The 25,219-nt window shown below is 42.0% G+C and overlaps 1 protein-coding gene across 4 annotated transcripts in view; it reads left to right on the top strand.

Annotated features, from left to right (window-relative positions):
- MID1 (midline 1) overlaps positions 1-25,219 on the top strand; it is a 170,980-nt gene that overhangs the window by 33,164 nt on the left and 112,597 nt on the right. For 3 of the 4 annotated variants that reach the window (XM_088451675.1, XM_088451674.1, XM_088451677.1), the window contains exon 2: positions 23,603-24,321. In XM_088451675.1, the coding sequence (XP_088307801.1) occupies positions 23,659-24,321 (663 nt within the window). In that variant the 5' untranslated portion in view covers positions 23,603-23,658. Of the gene's footprint in view, positions 1-16,805; positions 16,832-23,602; positions 24,322-25,219 lie in introns of those variants that run through there. The other variant, XM_088451676.1, reaches the window with a different exon arrangement.

Raw genomic sequence — 25,219 nt, 5'->3', positions numbered from 1 at the left:
TTCCAGTTTATGTTCTGAATGAGAATGTAACATTCCTGCGTCTGCAGCAACTGGTAGTGCAAGTGAAGTTGAACCGTATATTGGGCCTGTGCCAAAACAGTTCATGCTTGCTTGGACATGCCTGAAATGCCTTTGTGCCTCTGAATATTTTACCTGCACTTGCCATATGTTATAGCCACTACTACAAACACCATTCATGCATTATATGTAGGTTGTATAACATTATAATATATTTTTAAACATTGACATTGAGGCTATTAAAACGTTTTGGGTGTTGACTTGATATTACTGATGTTTAATTTTTTTTTATTTTATTTTTTAATGTATACACAGATTAATGTTTTATACTGCAGGATGAACAAATAGTTTACAACCCTGGATCTAGTAACATGACAGCTGCATCATTGAAAGTGAGTATGCAGCTCTCTGTTCTCTATGAACCAGTACCAAACTATGAAACAAGAGGCAATCAGGCTGCATTCCCAGACTACAAAGTAAAGGGTGATTAAGTATTTATTTCCCATTCCATAACAGGACAGATCAAAGTCATTGGCCATAAGGCTGCTGAAATTTGATAAAAACAAAAATAGCAATGCAGGTGTTCTTCTTGAAGTCTCTCAACCTGTGCAGAGTATGTGTTACCTAGGAGACTGCAAGTGGATCACCCAATTTGCATCACCTCACATTACTCTCTATACCAGGGGTGGGGAACCTCCGGCCCGCGGGCCGTATGGCCCGCTAGGTGAAAACATCCGGGACGGCCGGCTGTCAGCGGCAGCAGCAGAATCAGCGTAGTGTAGCGGTTGTAAGCGGCGGCAGGTAGCACAGCGGGAGAGCGGGGATGTCAGGATTGTCATTGGCGGCAGGTAGCGCAGCGGGGGAGAGGGGATGTCAGGATTGTCATCGGCGGCTGGTAGCAAATGACAGCCCTGACACACCCCTTCCCCCCGCTGCGCTATCAGCGGCGGCAGGTAGCACAGCGGGGTGGGTGTGTGTGTGTCAGGGCTGTCATCGGCTATCAGCGGCGGGAGGTAGCGCAGTGGTGGAGGGTGTCAGGGCTGTCATCGGACGGATTAGTGCAGGGGCTCTCTCCCTATCAGCGGCGGCAGGTAGCACAGGGGGGATATCAGGGTGTCAGGGCTGTCATTGAGTGGCATGCAGGACTCTCTCCCCATCAGCGGCGACAGGCAGGCAGCGCACAAGGGGGGAGGGTAATCAGGGCTGTCATATGGCTGCCATTGAGCTGGTTAGTGCAGGGGTGTGCAAGGTCTCACCCTAACAGCGCGGGCAAGCAGGCAGTGGTGGCACAGCAGGGGGTGTGTACAGTCAGTGCTGTCATTAGGCTGGTTAGGACTGAGAGGACCCCAGGGCTGCCTTATCAATCTGCCTGTCACACATCCATAGGGACTGCCCCTCCAGACTCTGCCTGGCAACATACCAAAGAGAAGCAGTTACTTACAGCCATCGCATTAAGGGTGAGTTAATAACGTTTTTAACCAAATATAGGAGGCAAATTTTAAGTTAATGATTTTGTAAGGCCCCCGAATGATTTTCTAAAAATCCAAATGGCCCTTGGCAGAAAAAAGGTTCCCCACCCCTGCTCTATACCAACTCTGAAATAAGATTTTTAGCAAATCTAATCTTCATGAAATGGGGTCATTACCAGGAATGTTGGTCAGTGTGGATTGTGTTTGCCCATAACTGACATTATTGTGTGGCTGAAATCATAAATTAGTTAATTAATCCTGTCATCTAGCACTTGCAACTCAGCGGCAGCACCGAAAAGTATGTGTCCAGCTTCAGCCACTAAACAACTTTTGCTCAGGTATCATAGCATCTACTGTAAAAAGGAGTCCAGGGACTGAAATCATAGGGGACAAAATAACCCTATTTGGACCAAAAACGTTTCAAAACTCTCCTGCTTTTCCTGGGCATCTCTACTGCTCTGCTAGATGGGGTTAGCATTTCATATTTTAAATTTTGTGGACATCTCTTTTAAAAAGCTTGGATTGCCTAAATCTAAAATGATTTCTCATGTATGTACAACACAAGTGCAAAAGGTCAACCCTGGCGTCCTGGCATTCATGTACATCTGTTTCGCCTCTGTGCTGCTTGAAACCAATGTGACAGACCATAGCCCAAGCAGGTATGCGTTCGGCATTCCGGAGGTCTGGATGCCAAAGCTTACCTTAACGGCGCCAGAATACCGACACTGGTCAAAATCCCGACGCCGTCATCCCGAAGGTAAGTAGCAGGTGGGAAGGGTTAGGGGTAGGCACTAGGGGGAGGGTTAGAGTTAGGCACTAAGCAGGTAGGGTTAGGTTTAGGGTGCGGGGGAATGGGAGGTTAGGTTTAGGCACTAAGGAGGGAAGTTGGGTTCAGGTACCAGGGACGGAGGGTTAGGGTTAGGATTGGGAGAGGCGGAGGGTTAACATACCGACCACCAAGTGTTGGTATGTTAACCCTGTCAGGATCCAGGCCTCAGGATTACATTCAGATTCCCTAAAGCAGACTAACAGCAGATGGCTAACAGGGAGGTGATGCATGCAAAGGAAGGATCCAGTGTTCTGTAATATCTGGAGCATGTCTATTTCTGAGCTGTCAACTACATTAAACATTACTTAATTGAATCATGATCCAGTATCTTGTAATAAACACTCTTTCATACTCATGGTAAAAGTTCCCTCAGTAGAAGAACCAAGATACTCATTCTGAGCACTGTACCAATGGTTCTGTCCCCAAATTCTTCACTTAAGGTGTTTTATACACAGCACTTGGATTGGTTAGGTGTAGATGGGAAATGTTTTGTTTAGCTGTAAGAGTTGTAAATATCTCTGCCAGCAACTGTTTTACAATGTCATGATGCAGCTTTCCTACTTAGAGACAGAATCATTTACTTGTCATCTGATTCAACAAGCTCACCTCATATAGCTTCTGTATTGTCATTCTTTTTTAGACAAATGCATGTTACAGAGGCATTTTCATCATATTTAAAACTAGGGACTTCTAAAGTGCATCATGCTTGCAAACGGGTTGGGTATGGGATCCCGACGGTCGGATTGCTGGCGGTCAGAATACCGTCAGAGGCATCCCGACAGTCAAAATCCAGACAGAATTTCGTAAGTATCCTAACCCCTAACACTCCCCCTAACCCACCTTCCTGCAGCCTAACCCTAACCCTACTGTCCCTGAGCCTAACGCTAACCCTCCCCCTAGTTCCTATCCCAAAAACCTAATCCTAATACTTGTAACCGGTTGGGATTCTGGAGCTGGGATTCCGGTGCCTGTATTCTGGCTGCTGGCATCCCGAACACTGTGATGCCGACTACATTCCCCGCAAACATTTCCTGTCACAGTTGCATCACTAAGTGTGCCATAGCATTTGTATTCATTATTATTATTGGACCCTACAGGAACATAAAAACATATAAAAAATAACGTATAAAAACATTACGGTCATTTTATAATGAAGTTTTAGATATTAGTGTACATATAAGATAATATCAGGGAGCAGTAGATACACTATGGGCTGAATTCAATTGGCCGCGAAAAGTGCAGTTTATCGAAAAGTTATCGCCGATTTGCACTTTTCAACTGTTTTCTACGTTTGTCCATATTCAATTCCTGGATGTTTTCGCCTACGCAAAAACTTTACATGGAAAAATAGGCGAAAAAGTTTCTCCACATATAGGCAGGCGAATTGGAAGTGCAAAATCGCTTTTTTGGGGTGCAAATGTGGGGATTTAATCCAAAACCCTTTGGACCCCCCCCCCCACCTAATGACATGTAATTTTTGGGGCGAGAGTTTAAAAAGTGGGGAGCCTGGTACTTTGGGGGGCTATATGGATGGGACGGGTGTTTTTGGGATTGCAGGAGGCTCTAGCAGGTGTATTTTTACGTTTTCATTAAATCTTCATTTTAGAGACATCACAATATACTGATACCCATTTTCATGTACCCCAAATTTAACTACGGTACTTATTTTTCAGAAAAAACATTGCTTTCTACAACTTTTCCACACATATACAAATATGCATATAACAGCCCTTTGCCTCAAAATCAGTTCACTAAATACTTTTATTAGGGCTACTACTACTATTCTATATTGATTCCCATGGTCACTGAAGCTTTTTATGGGGTACAGGCTGATATCCCCCCAAAAAAGAGGTAATTTTCGCTAGTTTCTCTTTATAAAACATTTGCCTGCTTTACAATTGGATAGGGCAAAAAGCGGGGACGCACGTGGAGAAAACAATGCGTCAAAACAGGCAAATTCATTCCACTTTTCGCCAGACGGCACTTTTCGCGGCTAATTGAATTTGGCCCTAAGTGTGAAATTGTAAATTTACCATTTCACTGTGAGCACAGGGCCTGATTCAGAGCCGCTCGTAAGCGGCCGCTTGTTCGCTCCGAGCGATGTTTGCCCAACTGCACATGCGTACGGATCGTTATACACATGCGCGAACCAGTCAGTGCGTCCGAAAATCGTTTGCCTAGTGACATTAGGAGGCGTATGTGGATGGTAACAGGGGAAGGTGCTTGAAAACGGGGAGTGGAGATCCGAACGCAGGCGTGCTTAAAGGTCAAAACGGGCGTTTTATGGGTGTGCATAATTAATACTGGAGCGTCATTGACCACGTCACTGGGTTATTTTATAGCCAGAACTGCTCGCAAATTTGTGGCAGCAAACACCAGCCACAAGAATAGCGAGCAGTTCATAAGCTGTTCGATGTACTCGATTAATCTAATAAATAGCAGACATGACGTATGATGCGAGCGGCCAGGGGGCGTCTTTTTCAAAATTACAACCGCAAGTTTTGTTCGCTCGTTCAGACATAGAGGCGTCAACAGACCGCAAAGAGCGAACGGTTCATTTGAATAGCCACCCCTTTTTGTTGAACGAACGACCGCAAATAGCGACCGGCTCTGAATCAGGCCCACAGTTCTCTAATACATCATGTAGCTTTAGTAAGGAGAGGTGGGGACACTACTTCCAAGAAGGCTAATTAAGAGTTAATTGAACCACTGGCGCAACAGCAGCACTTGAAAGGAAACATCTTATTAGTGTCAATGGGATTACGTAGTCTGTTTAGGGTTCCAAACAGGAAATGTAGAATAAATCTGTTCAAGACCTTTTAAAGAATTTCTTAATGGGTGTGATTTCTCCCACCTTTTTCCTTCCTTTATTATAGTGTCAAAGAAAGCAATGAAATGAACACAAAATATAGCCTGTTTTAGTGTGTATGTCTGTGCCAGTTGCATAGCTATCAGCTGGAGCATTTTCAAGTAGGAAGTGCTCAATTTATCTTTATATACAGTATACTCCTGCTAGAGCTGCCCAATTCAGTGATCTGCTTAGAACTATGACAAGTGACGCTGCACTGGCAGGTTTTGGGCTTGTTCCTCAGGAAGTCCACCCTGACCCTGCACACAGCTTAATATAGTAGCCAAACGTTGCTAATTTTCCTGCGAACCCCTAAGGGGCCCTTGAGGAAATAAGCGATGTTACTGGACAAAAAGTACCTTCATCCGACTGCTCCAGAGGCCCTTCATGGCATCGTTCTGAAATTAATTCCCCCCCACCCCCGCCCCTGGAGTTCCGCTTATTGCATTCAAATACATGTGAAAAGTTCTTGGAAATCATATATTCATGCTCCATTTGCTTTGGACACACTAGACAGGATTCCATTCATTGAAGTGGCCTCTGTCATTTCTCTGATTGAACTTTGTTGCGTACAGAGATACACCTGTAATGCACCTCTGGAATATACATTCATCCTAATACAATTGCTGTATTGCATGATTCTTCTGGCGAATATAGTTGCCTCCTGTTAAGTGTAGAGCAACAGACCATGGGCAGCTATACAACCGTCTGTGAGTACGAACCTGAGTAGCCCAGGTAGTGCCACTCATAAACCATGAGTTCTACTATGGCCTCTTCCAAGCTTTAATCTTCTGAGTAATGTGAAGTGTTAAGTAGTTCCCCTGACTTTCCAAGGCTGTGCCTTTTCAGAAGCTGAACTACAACTGGCACTAGCAGAGCATAAGGAGGGCTGCCATTAATGACCAGCTGGAGAGTGACAGACACACTGCTTTGCTTTAATAGATATACTTCCTACATGTAACAACTTCAGAGTTTTTGTTTATTTTTGCTGCAATATAACCCCTGCTAAGGGGACAAAGCTTTTATTGCTTCCTGTCCTTTATGGCCATTATTGCTAGGAAATATATTTTATTGTTTGTTTTCATAACTAATTTCATAGAAATCAATCTCCTTATTCATTTCATTTGTATTCTTTTGTGTCAAGCAGCTTTGCAATTCTGTCCTTGCAATTATGTTAATGCAGCAGGAGGCATCATGCCTCCTGCATGCATTAATAATCCGAGCTGCGTCCACGGATGTCCAAAAGAGGCCAGGAAATCTCTGTCTGCCAATGGAGATACTGGCCTCTTCCCTCCTCCCAACGGTGGCAACACGCCTCCATTTTGGAAAACGGAGTCCATCGCCGCCCCCCCCCTTCTTATATCACTAATATGTAGGACTGATCCTTACAGACGCAGGTCACAAGCCTGTCTGTTGAAGCTCAGTCTAACTTGTCAAACCCTCTCTAATGTGGAGCCTGGATACATAATGTTACTGCATCCCAAAAATATTAACTATTTTGTTGCCTTTTGTCAGATAACGATTCCAGCGATGCCTACTGCACTGATAATTGTTGTTATTATTATCATTGATCTGCGCCACAGTGCTCCGCAGCACTGCACAGGGGTGGAAGTTTGGGACCTTGATCTATATAAAACAGGGACATACCAACTAGCTAACTCTCTTGTTGTAGCTTATACTCTAATTGGAAGGTGGCCCAGCTGAAAGAAGAGGTGCAAGTGTGGCTTAGAGTAGAGAATAGGACAGTGAGGGTGCATTAGTGTGGGTAGTAGAGGTGGGAGTAGGGTAAGCTTTAGTAAAGAGACAGTCTTTCCCTGATTGTTTCAATGTTTGACATGGGGGATAACTAGGTATTTGAAGGTCCCATAGCAAATGTAAGGACCCGTATATTCCACCCTATGGTGAAATATTTATCTATAACATGTAACTTTGACAAAGAAGATGGGCCCCCCTCAACTCTGGGCCCCATAGCAGCTGCACCCCTTGCACCTATGGTACTTGCGCCCATGATGTTTGAAGAATGTGGGAAAGTCTGATTGGCTTGGCAGGAAATTCCATAAATGGGTAACAGCACAGGAGAAGTCTTGTAGGCTGGATTAAAAGGTGGTTTCCAGAAGTGAGGCTAAAGTCTGAGCTAGCATGGTGAATGGGAAAGAACTGTTAGGTGAGGTAAATGTGAGAACTTTTTTCCACTGATAATCTGTCCTGGAGTAGCCTCGGTAATGTGAAATGGTCCCACTTAGAGAGTCAGCAATGTCAATAGTGGGGGTGATTCAGTACTGGATGGAATTGCAAAGCTGCACACAAGCAGCTTTGCAATTCTGTCCTTGCAATTATGTTAATGTAGCAGGAGGCATCATGCCTCCTGCATGCATTAATAATCCGAGCTGCGTCCACGGATGTCCAAAAGAGGCCAGGAAATCTCTGTCTGCCAATGGCCTCTTCCCTCCCCCCCAACGGTGGCAACACGCCTCCGTTTTGGAAAATCGGATCTTATGCTGGTGGTGTAGGTGTATGGCCAGCTTAACTCTATTCCCAAAGCTGAATCAGGCCTTTAATCTCCTAAAACACTGGATGCAGGACTTTGAGACCTAAAATGCTTTTGTGATGGGAACGGCATTTTGCATCTAGTAGAAAGGATTCAGTAGAATGAGCAGCATGCAATGACATATTGGCTATGTTGTCAGTGGTCAATAATGAATTATCTATCAACATCCGTGGTACTGTATCACCCACAGTTCATAGCAACTTCTCCACTTTTCCACGTGCCTACTGTTTAGAAGGCGTGATACATCTCCCCAACTGTCTTTAACCGTTACCAAGCAGTATGTTTAGCACATTCCGTGGCAACTCCACGACTTCACATTCTGTTCTGTAAACTGTCCCTTTAATTGGGTTCATCCAATTATGTAAATGTAAGGAAATATAATGTGTTATAACATAACACTCGCCCACATTTATTCTTGTCTTTTCCTTTGCTCTAGTCAATGGATACAAGCTATTGGTTGTGGCTAGGCCGACCCCATGCTGCCTAGTGTAACTGCCATCAGTCTGCACCGACAAGACATGAAGCAGTAGCAGACAGCTGTAGGGATTAGCTAAGGGGCTTGTTCTTGGAGGAAGGTTATTCGGCAGGATTGGTTTATATACAGCATTACTCACATGTCAACATCTACTGGAGAGAAAAGCACAGAGGGAATATTTCTGAATGTCACCCAGCTGCAGCAATGTTTGCTTTTTTTCTCTATGTAATGAATTAATTTGTTGTTTATTTTAGCAGCTTGGAAACGAGATAAATATCTAATTGAGGCACTCAGTTATTATGTTTAACATAGTCTGTAGCCTATACGACAGAGTTACACCAAATTCCTGGGTCTGACCCGGGATTTGGAACACTGTTCCAAACCGGGACAGGCCCCCGTTCACATTACTGCCGTTTACACTGCACACGTGGGCATTGTTACGTTTTCTGCTTGCGCTTGGTAAGGGCATCATCACCAATGCCATTGGTAGCGTTTCCTGTGCTTGAGTACATTTTCCTGAATGTTGCGTCTTAATTCGCTAATAGTGTACTAAGTAGCTCATAGTGTACTAAGGGCCTGATTCAGCAGTACATGCTAGTACACTGCTGAACGCAGATTTACCGGTTTTTGGGATTCTGCGCAGACGCAGGACCCATTCTGTGAGTTTGTACAATGGTTCCTGCTAACTCGCTCGCAGACTTTTTTAAAAACGGAGGCCTGTCGCCACAATTGCAGGGGAGGGAAGAAGCCAGGATCTCCATCGGCTGACAGAGATTTCCTGGCCTCTTCCTCTAAACTTCGGGCGGCTGGCTGCGGGGCCCCATGGGTCACCGCAGCCGGTTGATGGTACACAGATTATCCGATACTGCGTTGGACAATGCAGCTCGGATAAGTAATGCACAGGAGGCGTGATGCCTCCTGCTGCATTACCATATCTGCAAGGATCGCAATAGCAAAGCTGCCTGCATGCATACATCATATCTATAGCCTGCGTGCAGCTTTGCAACTACGATCCTTGCAGAATCAGGCCCTAAGTGTTTAGGATTAGAATTTTTGTTGCAAAGTAATTGGTATAAAGTAGCACTTTAATCATAAGGATGCCTGGTGCGGCTATGTTGCAAGATCCGTGGTGCGCCAAATAGCCCTGCTTGAGGATAGGTGTATGTGGACACATCTGTGTGTAGCAGAAAACGCCTTAGGACTTTAAAGGAGCAATCTCATGGTTCCATTTTAAGCTCTGTTTTCTCTAAAATACATAGGGGAATGTAAAAATTATAGTAAGCATTTGAGCATGAAATGACTGATATTGAACGAAGCTTCGTCCAAAAAATGTGTTCTGAGACCTAGACCTGCCTTCTTATATCACTAATATGTAGGACTGATCCTTACAGACGCAGGTCACAAGCCTGTCTGTTGAAGCTCAGTCTAACTTGTCAAACCCTCTCTAATGTTACTGCATCCCAAAAATATTAACTATTTTGTTGCCTTTTGTCAGATAACGATTCCAGCGATGCCTACTGCACTAATTGTTGTTATTATTATCATTGATCTGCGCCACAGTGCTCCGCAGCACTGCGCAGGGGTGGAAGTTTGGGACCTTGATCTATATAAAACAGGGACATACCAACTAGATAAATCTCATGTTGGAGCTTATACTCTAATTGGAAGGTGGCCCAGCTGAAAGAAGAGGTGCAAGTGTGGCTTAGAGTAGAGAATAGGACAGTGAGGGTGCATTAGTGTGGGTAGTAGAGGTGGGAGTAGGGTAAGCTTTAGTAAAGAGACAGTCTTTCCCTGATTGTTTCAATGTTTGACATGGGGGATAACTAGGTATTTGAAGGTCCCATAGCAAATGTAAGGACCCGTATATTCCACCCTATGGTGAAATATTTATCTATAACATGTAACTTTGACAAAGAAGATGGGCCCCCCTCAACTCTGGGCCCCAAAACAGCTACACCCCTTGCACCTATGGTACTTGCGCCCATGATGTTTGAAAAATGTGGGAAAGTCTGATTGGCTTGGCAGGAAATTCCATAAATGGGTAACAGCACAGGAGAAGTCTTGTAGGCTGGATTAAAAGGTGGTTTCCAGAAGTGAGGCTAAAGTCTGAGCTAGCATGGTGAATGGGAAAGAACTGTTAGGTGAGATGTGAGATGTATGAAGGGGATGCAGTCAGTATCCCGGCGTGTGAGATGGCGGTGCTTGGGATGGCAGCGTTTAGAATACAGGCACCGGAATCCCAACACCTGTGAGAATCCCAGCGCCAGCATCCCGACCTTCGGCATCCCGAAGGTAAGTAGCAGTGTTAGGGTTAGGCGCTAGGGGGAGGGTTAGGTACTAGGGGGAGGGTTAGGCACTAGGGGGAGGGTTAGGATTAGGCACTAGGGGAGGGTTAGGTTTAAGATGCGGGGAAGGGAGTTTAGGTTTATGCACAAGGGGGGAGGTTAGGTTTAGGTATTGGGGAGGGAGGGGTAGGGAGAGGGGGGAGGCTTAGGATACTGACCGACATGTGTTGGTATCCTAAACCTTTCGGGATGCTGACATCAGGATTTTGACCGCCAGGATCCAGAGCACTGGCATCCCCTTGTATGAAGGGGAGCTATTGAAGGCTTTATACATGAGAGCGAGTGATTTTAAATTGGATTTGTAAAGTGGTGCAGCAGGTGTTGAGCTGCGAGAGAGGAAGGTAAGTCTTGCTGTTCCATTTAAGATGGATTGAATCAGAGATAAATGGGTTAAGGCGAATTCCAGTTAGGAACAGGCTGCAGTGGTCATGGCGGGAGATGATGAGAGCTTGGATAACCATTTTAGTAGCATTTTGGCTAAGGAAAGAGAGATATAAAGCTGAATCTAAAATGATGAACCCAGATTTGTCAAGCATATTTGTCGCAATATTCCATGTTACAATTGATGAATGCTATACTGGATGTCTCTGTTGAAAAGTAAATTATAATCTAATAATAATTGTAGTACAAGTAACATCTTTCCTGTCCTTGGTAGAAGAAATAATCACTTGCTTGCTAGCACCTAGCATATAACTGTAGGTCTGTGGGCTAATTTGTTTAAAAATCAGGACTGTCAAGTTAACTGTAAACAAAAACCAACCAAACAAAATTAAATAAATGTATGCTTTATCATACTAAATCATAGTACTTGCTACAATGGATAAACCTGTCTTTGTCTGTGCAGGGTATATACGCAATAAATACTAATGAAGGCATGTATTACACCACATAGGACAATTTTCATTTAGCGGCTTGGACGCTGTTCTGGAATGGCATATGATGACCAGCAACTTTGCTAATCTTTCCTTGCACCCCATAAAGGTACACATTAAAACTTGTGATGTTGAGTCTATAGTAATGGGCAAACAAAGCGCCACATCAACCCTAATTAATTTAGCCCTATAGTTAAACTTGTAACTCACTACCATTGATTTTAATGCTAGCGACATTGCATGTGAAATGTGATCCACTTTGAAAAGCTGTAAACGAGCGCTTTTGGCCGAGGGGTGGCCAATGGAGGGCACTCTTGATGGTAGTAAGTTATTGTGGCATGCGTTCTTGAAAAAAAAAAAAAGTGGCAATGCAAATGACAAACTGACAGTGCAATGACAGTGGGTATAAGGTCATTGCTTCCAATGACTTTTATTATTAAGAACTTGCTTTGTGGCTGAAAATGCCACTACCTCATTCTCTCCTTCCTGCTCTCCAGCCACCCAGCCCCTGGTTGTCTTCTCTTCTCTCTTGAAGGCTCTTTTAAAGTAGAAACTCTGCTAAACATAATCCTCCATACAGACTGGAAAAGCTCTGCAGGTTTTGGAATATTGAGAAACTTACCAACCTACTCTTTATTCCCAAATAAAAGCAAACCTACAATGTTTATTTTTTGCAACAAAAGTGGAGACAAAGTGAATTTGTATTGCAGTGATCAACACATGAGCCAGCCAAAACAGTGTGTAGTTATATGACCGGCGGAATCCCGACACCGGAATGCCGGCTAAGGAGTTGTGACAGGCGTCAAGATACTGACGCCTGTCATAATTCTGACGCCGGAATACAGAACGCCGTGGGCCCGATTCACGTAAGTACAGGCACCCGTCCCATTCCGCTAAACTTGCATTTGATGTTATAATAGATTTACACAATATGCCACATACAGTATAAAGAAAATATGACAAAATAATCAATATCACATCCTAACATAGGTGCTGTAAATTTTTTATAAAAATCTTATATTCTCAGCTTCTGGTACATGTAACCCCAGGGGTACAAGATGGATGCATTTGTTAAATTTAGGAAAGAGAGGGAGCATTTGGTAAAGAAAAAATAGATAAATAAAAACCCTGAATTATACAATGATCTGTTATATAGTGACAGAATAAACATTAGTATATCCCTGTGCACCATATAGATGCCTTAGAAGTGCAGCAACAATTAGACAATGTTGGACCAATCAGGCACCTTACTATTTGCTGTTTGCCCTATTATGCAATCCAGTGCTGCTATACACGTTATAAACACTGGTAATATAGATCTTCCCATAGCTTTGCCTAACATTGTCCTTCCAGCCGTGATCCAAATTTTTAAACTTCCTGATCTCTGAATCATGAAAAATACATCCTTGCTCCAGCTGCCAAACTTTAACTAAATACACTGTATGTCCCATGAAAGATTAGTCTCATTGTTCAAGTAAGTCAGAAACTATCTATGTTCACTGAAACCAGGCAAAAGGTCTGTGAAGTGGTGTGTGAACTGTTTAATCAAGTGGGGTTAGAGAAAGAGCCTCATTCAGATATTCGGGGAGCTCTAGCTAGCAGAGAGCAAAGCTCTTCATTTGCATTTGGGAAACATGGATTTCAGGTCTATCCACTTGAAAAGGGGTGTGTGCTGGCCATTACTCTCATGAATTCAAGTTCTTGTAAGGCCTGCATTCTTGACCACTTACAGAAAATGTATCCCACAAGGGAGGTTATCCAGCTTTCCAACATTAAACTTCATTTGGAAAAATAAGCAAGTGCGGCTACAAACATGATTATGCCTCAGGGAAAATGCTGTTCTAATACAGTATGATTTGATTCAGATGCTAGTGTTATGTTCTGGTAAATATAGAATAACCAAGTATCAACTCTTGTGCTTACTTTGCTTTACATATCTCAACATAAAGTTACAGGTTCGTCAGCTGCATCTTGGGAGTCGTTTACTATAGGCATAAAAATGTAAGCTTTCCACCGTGCTGTGTGTGTGTGTGTGTGTGTGTGTGTGTGTGTGTTGTAGCACCTGTACAAATTTGGTCATTATGGAGTTTAATATCTGTTGTAATCTACCGATATACAAATATAATAAGAACGTTGTGTCTGTCTGTTTGTTCCAAGTTGGCACAAAAAGACTACTGAAATGTTTTTCATGAAATCTGCTTGTAGTGGAAACTCCTAGAAATAACCTGCACTTTGTTTCATCCCGATCTGTCAAGTTAAAGCTGAGCAATAACAAAAACAAAATGTGTTGACATCATCAATACAAGAGATAGGTGTGGCACCATGCGGGCGGCAGGTAAGGGATGGGGGAAGAGGTGCTTTAGGCCTGCTTTCACTTGAATAGGATAGGCTACATAGCAGTCTGTGCACAGGACACACAGTGACATTGGTGTGAGTGGTGGATGAATAGGATAGGTTACATAGCAGTCTGTGCACAGGACACACAGTGACATTGGTGTGAGTGGTGGATGAATAGGATAGGTTACATAGCAGTCTGTGCATAGGACACACAGTGACATTGGTGTGAGTGGTGGATGAATAGGATAGGCTATATAGCAGTCTGTGCACAGGACACAAAGTGACATTGGTGTGAGTGGTGGGTGAATAGGATAGGTTACATAGCAGTCTGTGCACAGGACACACAGTGACATTGGTGTGAGTGGTGGATGAATATGATAGGTTACATAGCAGTCTGTGCATAGGACACACAGTGACATTGGTGTGAGTGGTGGATGAATATGATAGGTTACAAAGCAGTCTGTGCACAGGACACAAAGTGACATTGGTGTGAGTGGTGGGTGAATAGGATAGGTTACATAGCAGTCTGTGCACAGGACACACAGTGACATTGGTGTGAGTGGTGGATGAATAGGATAGGTTACATAGCAGTCTGTGCACAGGACACACAGTGACATTGGTGTGAGTGGTGGATGAATATGATAGGTTATATAGCAGTCTGTGCAGAAGTCACACAGTGACATTGGTGTGAGTGGTGGATGAATATGATAGGCTACATAGCAGTCTGTGCACAGGACACACAGTGACATTGGTGTGAGTGGTGGATGAATAGGATAGGTTACATAGCAGTCTGCACAGGACACACAGTGACATTGGTGTGAGTGGTGGATGAATATGATAGGTTACATAGCAGTCTGTGCACAGTGACATTGGTGTGAGTGGTGGATGAATAGGATAGGTTACATAGCAGTCTGTGCAGAAGTCACACAGTGACATTGGTGTGAGTGGTGGATGAATAGGATAGGTTATATAGCAGTCTGTGCAGAAGTCACACAGTGACATTGGTGTGAGTGGTGGATGAATAGGATAGGTTATATAGCAGTCTGTGCACAGGACACACAGTGACATTGGTGTGAGTGGTGGATGAATAGGATAGGTTACATAGCAGTCTGTGCACAGGACACACAGTGACATTGGTATGAGTGGTGGATGAATAGGATAGGTTACATAGCAGTCTGTGCACAGGACACACAGTGACATTGGTGTGAGTGGTGGATGAATAGGATAGGCTGCATAGCTGTCTATGCACAGGACACACAGTGACATTGGTGTGAGTGGTGGATGAATAGGATAGGTTACATAGCAGTCTGTGCACAGGACACACAGTGACATTGGTGTGAGTGGTGGATGAATAGGATAGGTTACATAGCAGTCTGTGCACAGGACACACAGTGACATTGGTGTGAGTGGTGGATGAATAGGATAGGTTACATAGCAGTCTGTGCAGAGGTCACACAGTGACATTGGTGTGAGTGGTGGGTGAATAGGATAGGTTACATAGCAGTCTGTGCACAGGACACACAGTGACATTGGTGTGAGTGGTGGGTGGAGGCACTGCTACCAACAGTCTGTCTAGCGCTGCTGGGTACTTGGGCCTCTCCCGCGGCAGGGCCCTATGCAAAGCAATACACCTTTTTTTTTAATGAGTCTAGCTTTCTGTGCTAATTCACACATGCAAACACCCCTAACCCATCTATTCCAAAATGTTGTCTGGCTCCATGAGATTTATCAACTTAGTTGCTGCTCTAGGTATAAATTTAGACTATTGGCCGCGCTGGAGGATTTTTCTCCTATGTGATTACCCAGCCATGTGTGGTGACCTGCCTTTCCTGTGACATACCTTCCATTCTTGTACATATTATTTTATAGTAGCATAGAAAAACCAGCATTTTTTTCTGGCTCTGATAGTATGGCACAATAATTACACTGGCTGGCAGTGCCAATAGTTTCCTCAGACATATCACCCCTTCCATGAAAAGGGCATTGTGCTATAACATTTGAACCAGACTTTTCTGTTTCATACTCATTGACAGCATAAGACTTCTCTCTCTGCCCTCATTGTACACAGTTGTATGGGCCCGATATCCTCTTTCATTGAACTAAACGTGTTAATGTGATGCAGAAAGAGAATTTGGAGGATCTGTCAGCAATGAAAGGTCACTTAAAGGACTTGGTAAAATAACTGTCGCTCAACTTCTGTAAACTTGTCCTAAGAAGAAATTTTATACGGTATGTGTCAAATCATTGCCTCATTTTAATTAATTATACCCATTGTATATTGATAAGTAATAGTGTAAGTGACAGGAGTATCCCTCTGACTATCACTGTTTGTCATATCATTTTTCCTCAAATTAATATAAAAACGTAACAAGTTTTTTTGTAGAAGGAGCTAATTAATGAGGGCATGTGTGTGAGGGACTGTCATTATGCTTTCTGTGCGGAAGTAAAATAAAGTTTTTATATTCAAATCCACAATGCGTCTTATGCAGGCTTCTGTTTATTACAGCTGCATTGTATTTTTTGCATTAGCAGTTATGGCATTTTATTGCTGGGGCATTTGTTTTATTAGATGTGTATGTGGACATCGGAAGGTCCTGTATTGCTTAACATGTATTCTGCCAGTGGCAGGTCAGCTTCCTGCTACATTCATGGGAACTGGTGAGTTTCATTCAGCTGTGGATTAATTACAAAGAAAGCTGAGCTTATCCTGCTTTCCACATCTCCATTACCAGTTCTTGCCCCCAAACAGGTTAGAGATGCTGCAGTGAAAGAGGCTTATCCTGTGCTGCCTTTCATTCAGTTCTAGCAGAAATCTGAGAGTAAAAGTCTCTGAATCTGTAGCTGGAGCGAGGCTGCTAGGATAAGTTTTGGCGGAGGTGATTGGGTGGAGCTGGCTTTCCTGGCATTGTAACACAGATTTTCCTGTTGTGATCCAATGTAAAGCCGTCTCATATTAACTAGCTCAGCTCAGCTCAAAAGGATTTGTTGCGTCTCAGTAGAGGCTACCATCAGACCCCTGACCTGTCAGCCCTTGGTTGGCTCCCTTCTTGCACAATGCTACAGTTAAAAGAAGCATGGCGAGATCCATTGGTGAGTGTTCAAACTGATTTGTAGACCTGAAAAGGCTTTCTCAGATAACAGATGCTGTGTCACTTAAAGCATGGGTGATCTAATACTCTGCTATAATTACAGCACAGATTCACTTTGATTTTGAAGGTTAGGTTCTTGTCAGGTTGATTTAAATTACAGCATAGTGCTTGGCAGGTTGGGGAGGAGACTGAAGCAGGTGGCAGGTGTCTGAATCAAGTAAAGCCAGACAAGGTTTGGCATTCAAGGTAGATAGTAATTGCACATCAACTTTGTGTTGATATTGTATTTTCGCATAAATTAACATTGACGTTTCACAAGTTCACAGTGTATCCTGTCCATATATGTGTGTCTATATATATATATATATATATATATATAGTAGAATCTGTTTTATTATTATTGAATTTATTACTTTTGAATAAGTGCATTTAAATATAATACCATATTTTACCAATGCACAAAATTATAATGTTGGTTAGTATGAACAGTTTATAGAATTATGTTCTAATATAGTTGTCACTGTTGCTATTACTGTCTGTAAAGTCTTAGCTGACTAATAACAAAATGAAATACTTTCCATCAATGTTAAAAAGACATCTTGCTATTCACTTGCGATGTGACCTTATGGTGTTAATGATTTTATTCACAGCCTTTAAACAGATGTGTGAAAGAACCTCGGAATATCCGCTAATTTTACATAACCAGATTAGGGATAATACATCTATGTGTACACATCACTGTGGGGTCTAGAACAAAGCAAATGTGCAGTTCACAGGCCAAATAAACTTCACCAGCTGTAGCTGAGGAAAATGTCTTTGTTTAAATAAAGCCCATTGAAATTGTTAGAATTTATTTTTGTTTGAAAAATTGTGATGCAGATTTAGGCCAAAATGGCACCAATCTCCTCTTTGGGAACAGCTGTGTTTATATTTACCTAGATAATTGTGGACTGAATTAAAATTATTCAGTGACCGGAAAGTTGTTGCTCCTCTGGTTGCTTTGACATTATGGTAGGATCAAGTTGCAAATGGTTTATGCCTCTTTTACTATTATGTTTTTTTATATTCATTTTCTGGGTACGTCCCGATAGCATTTTTTTGGAGCATTACTACTTGTTCTCCACCCTTTGAATCATATGTATATAATAAAGGCTGTACCACCAAATCTCATTGCATATGGGTGCATTCATACGCCTAACCTGCACCCTGCAAAGAACATTCCGGTCAGCTAAGGTTCTCCAAACAAAAGATTACATTTTGCACCCCGGCAGGCGCTGCCGTCTTATTGCGCAAAACAGTGAGCTTACCTTTTGAAGCATATGTGCGTGTGAAGCCACAAATCAGCACTTGTACTGCAGGCGTACACTTTTGCTCTTTAGTAAATAACAATAGTTACACACTAGGATGATCTGCCGTTCTATCTGTTGATTGGTAAGTGCATACACACTTACCAATCGTCGGCTCGATGTGTCGTGACTGGCGTCAGAACTGGCCAGGTATTTACATGTGCCCACCCAGTTGTGCTGTCAGTCACCGATGGCCTCCAGTACACACAGCACGATGCACCATTATATCTTCAGATATTTTGGGCATTGGCTGTGCTGCATAGCCGATGCGATATGTCTTTGAACGACGTCGTTCACAGACATATCATCTGTACACACTGGCCGGCATACACACGATATATATTGGGCGTTCAGTTGAACAGCTGATATATATCGGCCAGTGTGTACTCAGCATTAAGGTGTCCGATGTCTTTATTCTCTGATATCACTCTACATTTCTTTATAATCAATGTATTTATATTGCATAGACTTAAATACATTTGTTGCTAAGTGGGAAGAGGTGTATGTCCGTAATTGTATATGTTGCCATTCCTCAGTGTCTGTCTAGTCAGTGTTGTATTAACTGTTGGGATTTTTATTAATCTTGTTATGGGGGCGATTTACTAAGCAGTGGTTCAAACCACAGCTTTTCTAGCACTTTGATATGCAGTTTGAGAACAGCAATTTTGAATCCAGCCATCTGATTTTTATACATATAATTTTATACAGCAAAACAAACAAAAGAGATAGCTCTATAGAATACGCTGACACTATATACATAAATGTTAGCAAATATCTTTTTTTTTTTTCATTCAAATGTGAGTAGAAAATATGTTTATTAGATAAGTGTTAGGGGGAAAATTAGTTTCCAAATTATGGGGCCAATACTAATTTACTAAAACAGGGACACTACTTATTTTATTAATATGTGCCCTACTACTTATTTTTATTGAGTTGATTACCATACTACCCACTCATGGAAGGGCCCCAATACCATACTGCATTGAGCTGGTCATCTCTAGGTGTGGGGACTCGAACATTTTTTGGGGGCCCTGGCCCCTCTGGAGGACTGGGCCCCATTGCTGGGTAGAACTGTCACTTTTAGAATGTAAGGGGTACACTGGGTGTTTTCTGTCTGATTTGATATGGATTTGGAGGTGTGCAAATAGCAGTAAATCCTGGGTCTAAAGCTGTATCCAGTGTGTAGTGGTTTGCAAACTGCTAAGTAAATGTCCACCAATATGTAATATTGCGTGAAGCTGATAAATATAATGTGTGCACTACTTTTTGGACCTTCCCTCCGGGTTCTGTGTCATCATGATCCCTCACAACCCACTGCCCAACATAGCGATTTACGTCATGTACAGCAGGGAGCAGAGCCAAGACATGATTCGGATCAAATTGCACTATAAGCGGCCCACCCCCTCAAGCAGAAAGTGAAGCTGGATCTGAGATTTATTCTGCTGCGAGTCTGGGGGCACTCCCCAAAAATTCTCCCAGACATTCCTGGAGAGCAGGCAAGTGTGACTTGTACACTGACGCATGCCTTCTAGTTATTTTTTAGGGGTTTTTTTGCTTCTAAAAGTCAGATCACATTATTTTTACTCTAAGACCCATCAAAATTGGAGAAACACATGGAGCTAAACTTTTCTTTTGTGTTCTTTTGGGTCATTTTACCAAGCTTCAAACTATTCTTTAATACTTTCAACATTTTTTTTCCTCATGTCTTCTCTTTGTCTAACAGTATTGATAGTAAAGGTCTTTGGGTGATGAATCAAACTATATTTAGCAGTCTCTGAGAACTTTCGTATGTTCTGTGAAAATCCTTGTGGCATGAAAAATGAGATATATTTAACAGGAGATCCTACGTCTTTGTACTCTACTCATCCTTTTCAAGGTTATACATTTTTGAGCATGGTGTTTTATTACCTATATTTTGGTTCTGTGAATATTTTATAGCTTACTGCTAAAATACAGTTCTTTAAAGTAAATCTGTCAGATTTTCCACTAGTATTCAGACTTACTTTTGACACTTGGCTGTCAAACTTAGTAGGAAGAATACGTTTCTATAGCAATTGTACTGTTTTTGGCATCTAAACAGAAATCAAGGTTGTATTTAAAATGTATTGTAGATTGCAAATGTCATGTCAAATGGGTATGCCAGCTGAAAAAACATACTACTAGTTTTATATTACTTAAAGAATGCCATTTGCCTACACACAGATGAGGCAGCCATTTTGTTGACCATCGCCACTGTCTATAGACGACAAGTGATTGCTAATTGTGTTGTCCAAAACTAATGTAGGTAATATAAATATGTATGATTTTTATTTATTTCAACAATTCAGTTTAGATTGGGTTCAGTCATTTGGTGGCATACTTGCCTACTATTGAAAAATAATTTCAGTGATATTGTGATAGCAACACCTATGAGGGCGGCAGTAAAGTGAACGTGTACTGCTACATCTGAGAGGCATGTCATAAAATAGTTTTACATCCACATGTAAACGAGCCCCAAAGCAATTACTAAGATCTATTTGTTGATTAAAATTTACTGATACTTTTCAGAAAATGCATGTAGCCATAGGGATCATTGTACCATATAACCATTGCAGGGAAATTATACTAATGATCCATTTGAATGTACTGTATATATATCAATGGTTTTTTTATATAGCACAGACGGTGTAATGGTTAGCATTACAGCCGCACAGCACTGAGGTTGTGGGTTTGATTCCCACTACGGCCCTAACTGTGTGGAGTTTGTATATTCTTCCTGTGCTTGCATGGGTTTCCTCCGGGTGCTCCGGTTCACTCCCACACTCCAACAATATACTGGTAGGTTAATAGGGTTCCAACAAAAAATAACCCTAGTGTATATGTGGGTAGGGAATATAGAGTGTAAGCTTCAATGGGGCAGGGACTGATGTGAATGGCCAAATATTCCTCTGTAAAGTGCTGCAGAATATGTGTGCGCTATATAAATAACTGGTAATAAATAAATAAATATAACAGCTTTATAATGGGGGTAAGGTGCAATCAGGGAGATAGCTAGCCTCTACAGGGAGTCTGGGAGATTGTTATTATTTCAGGGAGTCTCCCTGACCATTATGAAGAGTTGGCTGGCAAGTATGTTCAGTGAACATATTTTAGGATCCAGCAGGTCATGATTCTTAAATATGTGCAATGTGTGTAGCCAGCTTTAACATATGCTTTTGTAGAGATGTTCAGAAATAACTATTAGACCTAGGTTGTCAAATACAGATAACCTAAAGTAGTACTGCATACCTGCATTCATTATTCTGAGTGTGAGCTGGAATGAGGAGAACTAATGAAAAATCAGTGATAGCCTCAAATACAGTCCTCCCAGTAGCTCAGTTTGCATTAAGGTAGGATGCTTGCTTAAAGCAGCAATGTCACAAATATTATTTGCTTTCTTTAAGAACAAGCTAAGTACATGTATGTGCAAGTCATATTTCTTAGCTGTTCTCGTACAGTGTCATTATCTCTTTACAAAATTACTGTGGAGGGCAAACCAGTTGCTATACTCACAAATTCCCAGAAGTCATGTGAAGACAGAGGAGGAAGAAATAAATAGAAAAACTGAGCTCAGAGAGACATTTAAAGCCTCTCTGCTTACTATATAATGTACCATGTGACTGTGGTTGTCGTAGTAGTCCACATGTTTTTTTGTTGTTGTAACAACAAGGATTATTTATGTATTATCAGCTTTTAATTGCTGTTGATAAAACAGGCTGAAAAAGTAGGGATGGCCATCGGTGTGTTCTCTATCGATGGTTGCCATCAATGGTGGACTCAACAGGAGCCATGGATGGTAGTAAAATATGTAATGCATCAATGGTTTCCTTTGCGCATAAGCTGTGGCTAGCACTGCCTTTTTGTTCGTTCTGAAGTTTTCTAAACTTCAAATTCAACTGTTCTGACTTCATTGAATGAGCTGGGGGCAGGGCTGGCCTGCTGACTGACAGCTGAGGATGTCAAATCAGCTAGAGTAGACAGAACGAGGCGGGCCATCCATCCTGGCATACTCATTATATGTGAGCTGGGGGCGGGCCTAAGGTGCTAAATGACAGCTGAGCTGAGTCTGTCAAGTCAGTGAGACGAGGTATCCCAGCACACTGTGTTGTATGTGTAAGCCACAGCCAGGGGCAGCGGTAGGCTGCAATCGGCGCGTGACCATCGATGACAATCCCTATAAAAAAGTCCACCACCTTATGTTCCAAAGTGCTGCCTCAATATAGTTGTAATTAACGTGCTAGTCTATGATTTATTGAATCATATAAAGAGGCAGCCAATAAAAAAACAGCTGTCTCTGTAAAACTTAATTGTCTAATTGTAGTGAAGTATTTGAGTAGACACTATTTGTTTACAAAGCTGTTCATAATGAGCACCAGCCTTAATGACCCACAGTTTTTGTTTTTGTTTTGAGTATGCCACGACTCATTGCACACAATAAAAGTGAGGAGTTAATAGAGAACTTCAGAGTGTAGATTGTTACAGCTGTGCTGTCTGAAACTGTCCATTCTCATGAAACACAGAGCCAATGCATGTGGCACTCTGGGATGGCACATCTCAGGGAGTGTGAAGCATTGTTTCTGCTTCACCAACCTGTCTTCTCGAGGCAGCCATGTGCCTGTGACAAGAGCAGAGGCTGGGAGAGCTGCATAGGGCCAGTCGACAAAGCCATTCCTCTCTCTCAAGCTGGAAAGTGTAGCAGGAAATATGGCTTCAGTTATTTCAGTTATACTTCTCACACAGCTTTCCACAGCAAGTCAGACGTCTTATGTGTTCTTGTTAGACTGAGGATGATCCAGGTGTGATCCAAAAAGGGTGCTTCAGACATGGGAAGTCCTTTCATTATTTATATAGGGACATTTTTCAGCGCAGGGAATCTAACTTACAATTGCGATCATTTGTTGAGTGGGAATATATTTAAGCTGCCTGTGTGTCACTCTGCGGACGTTACCAAGCAGTTGCTTTTTGAAGAATGCATAAAAATATCCTTCATCACCTTGCAAAACTTTTTAGTATTTATGTAATTTTATTTTGAATGTCTACCTGACTTATTATGTTTATTTGGGAATATATCACACATTAAATATACGCCTTAATACATTTTTATTTTCATTATAAAGTCGTTTTTGTTGTTTGCTTTATTTTGCTTTGATTTTCGGTTGTACTAAACATTAAGAAATATAGTGTCAGCTGCTGAAGTAACGATGACATCAGTGTTATTACACCTACATATAGAGGTCATTATTCTCTTCCCAAGAGTTAATAATAAAGTTAATTGCTGTCGGAGTAAGTGGCCACACGCGTTTTGGAGACCTTAAAAATAATACTGTAATTGTAATGCTAACATTCATGTTGACAACTAACCATGGTTGACCCCTCTTGCCTAATCAAATTATATATTGTTCTTCCAGATAGCTGATCAGCTTCCCTGGATTTCGCTGACGACACAGGAAAGCTTTGCCTGAAGATGGAAACATTGGAGTCGGAACTGACCTGCCCTATTTGTCTGGAGCTGTTTGAAGACCCACTGCTGCTGCCTTGCGCTCACAGCCTCTGTTTCAACTGTGCGCATCGCATCCTGGTCTCCCACTGTGCCAACAACGAATCTGTAGAATCTGTTAACAACTTCCAGTGCCCCACCTGCCGTCATGTCATCATACTCCGCAAGCGTGGCTTAGACGGACTCAAGCGGAACGTGACTTTGCAGAACATCATCGACAGATTTCAGAAAGCATCTGTGAGCGGGCCCAATTCCCCTAGTGAGACACGCCGTGAGCGGGCTTGTGATACCAACAACAGCATGACATCGAGTGAGAAAGTACTCTGCCAGTTCTGTGACCAGGACCAGGCACGAGAGGCTGTGAAAACATGTGTGACATGTGAAGTGTCTTATTGTGAGGACTGCTTAAAGGCAACTCACCCTAATAAGAAGCCATTCACTGGCCATCGTTTGATTGAGCCTATCCCTGACTCACACATCAGAGGGCTAATGTGCCTGGAGCATGAGGATGAGAAAGTCAATATGTATTGTGTGACAGATGACCAATTAATATGTGCCTTGTGTAAATTGGTTGGCCGGCATCGGGATCATCAGGTGGCTGCTCTCGGTGATCGATATGACAAGTTGAAGGTAAGAGTCCATATCAGTGATGATCAGCACAATATTTTTGGTTGCCAAGTAGGGCACTATCCTCACATAGACTTGATATTTGATAACACCCACCTATCCAGCCCACCCCCACAAACACACACACAATTTTTTCAAGCCAATAAAATCGAATATCAACTAAAATGCACAAACCAGATGTTTAACACTTTTTAACTGTCTTTGTCTAAATTGAAGCTCAAGAACAGTATCATGAAGGGGTTGTGTAAGTGTTCCCTTAAACTGTAATGATAATCAAAATATAGATTGCATATGTATTTTTCATAACCCATTAAGAAATTAACAACATTTTAATTTACAATATAAACAAAAACAGTGTTTAAAATGTATATCACAGTATAATACTTTCAATTTATTGTAATGTCTTTTTTATAAACGTTTCCTCAATTTGTTGCATTAGCAAAGTATTGATGTAGCTATTTGGATTTGCTCATTCATTCCTGTACATACAGGTGGAACCTTACAATCACTGCATCAGAGAGTATAGCGTGAAGCATTTCTTTGTGATTGTTTAAATGAATGTCATATTTTCTGAATAGCAATCATCTGAAATTACAGAAACACATTTTTGTGCCGTAAATAATTGTCTGGATTTTGGTTTTATTCCTGAGCGTCAGACTCGGTTAATTACTTACACTCTATCAAAGTAGTGTTGCTAATTATTTTAATAGTAGATCATCCTTCATTAGACAGGGAACAAAGAATGCCTGTGTAATCTTCCTTCTTTTTCCACAGACGGAAAGATTCATTATTTTAGTTAGAATACCATGGCACTCGCCTGATTGAATCATGTAGAATAAAAGAGAAGAATGTGAACACAAAGTGCTGGCTGTCCCTTATTCTGACATGTTTGAATCCACTC

This window comes from Taudactylus pleione, unplaced genomic scaffold, assembly GCF_031769625.1.
Source record: "Taudactylus pleione unplaced genomic scaffold, aTauple2 ptg000026l, whole genome shotgun sequence".
NCBI lineage: Eukaryota > Metazoa > Chordata > Amphibia > Anura > Myobatrachidae > Taudactylus > Taudactylus pleione.
The sequence above is the reverse complement of the archived record's forward strand: the minus strand, read 5'-3'. Positions and strand labels throughout refer to the sequence as shown.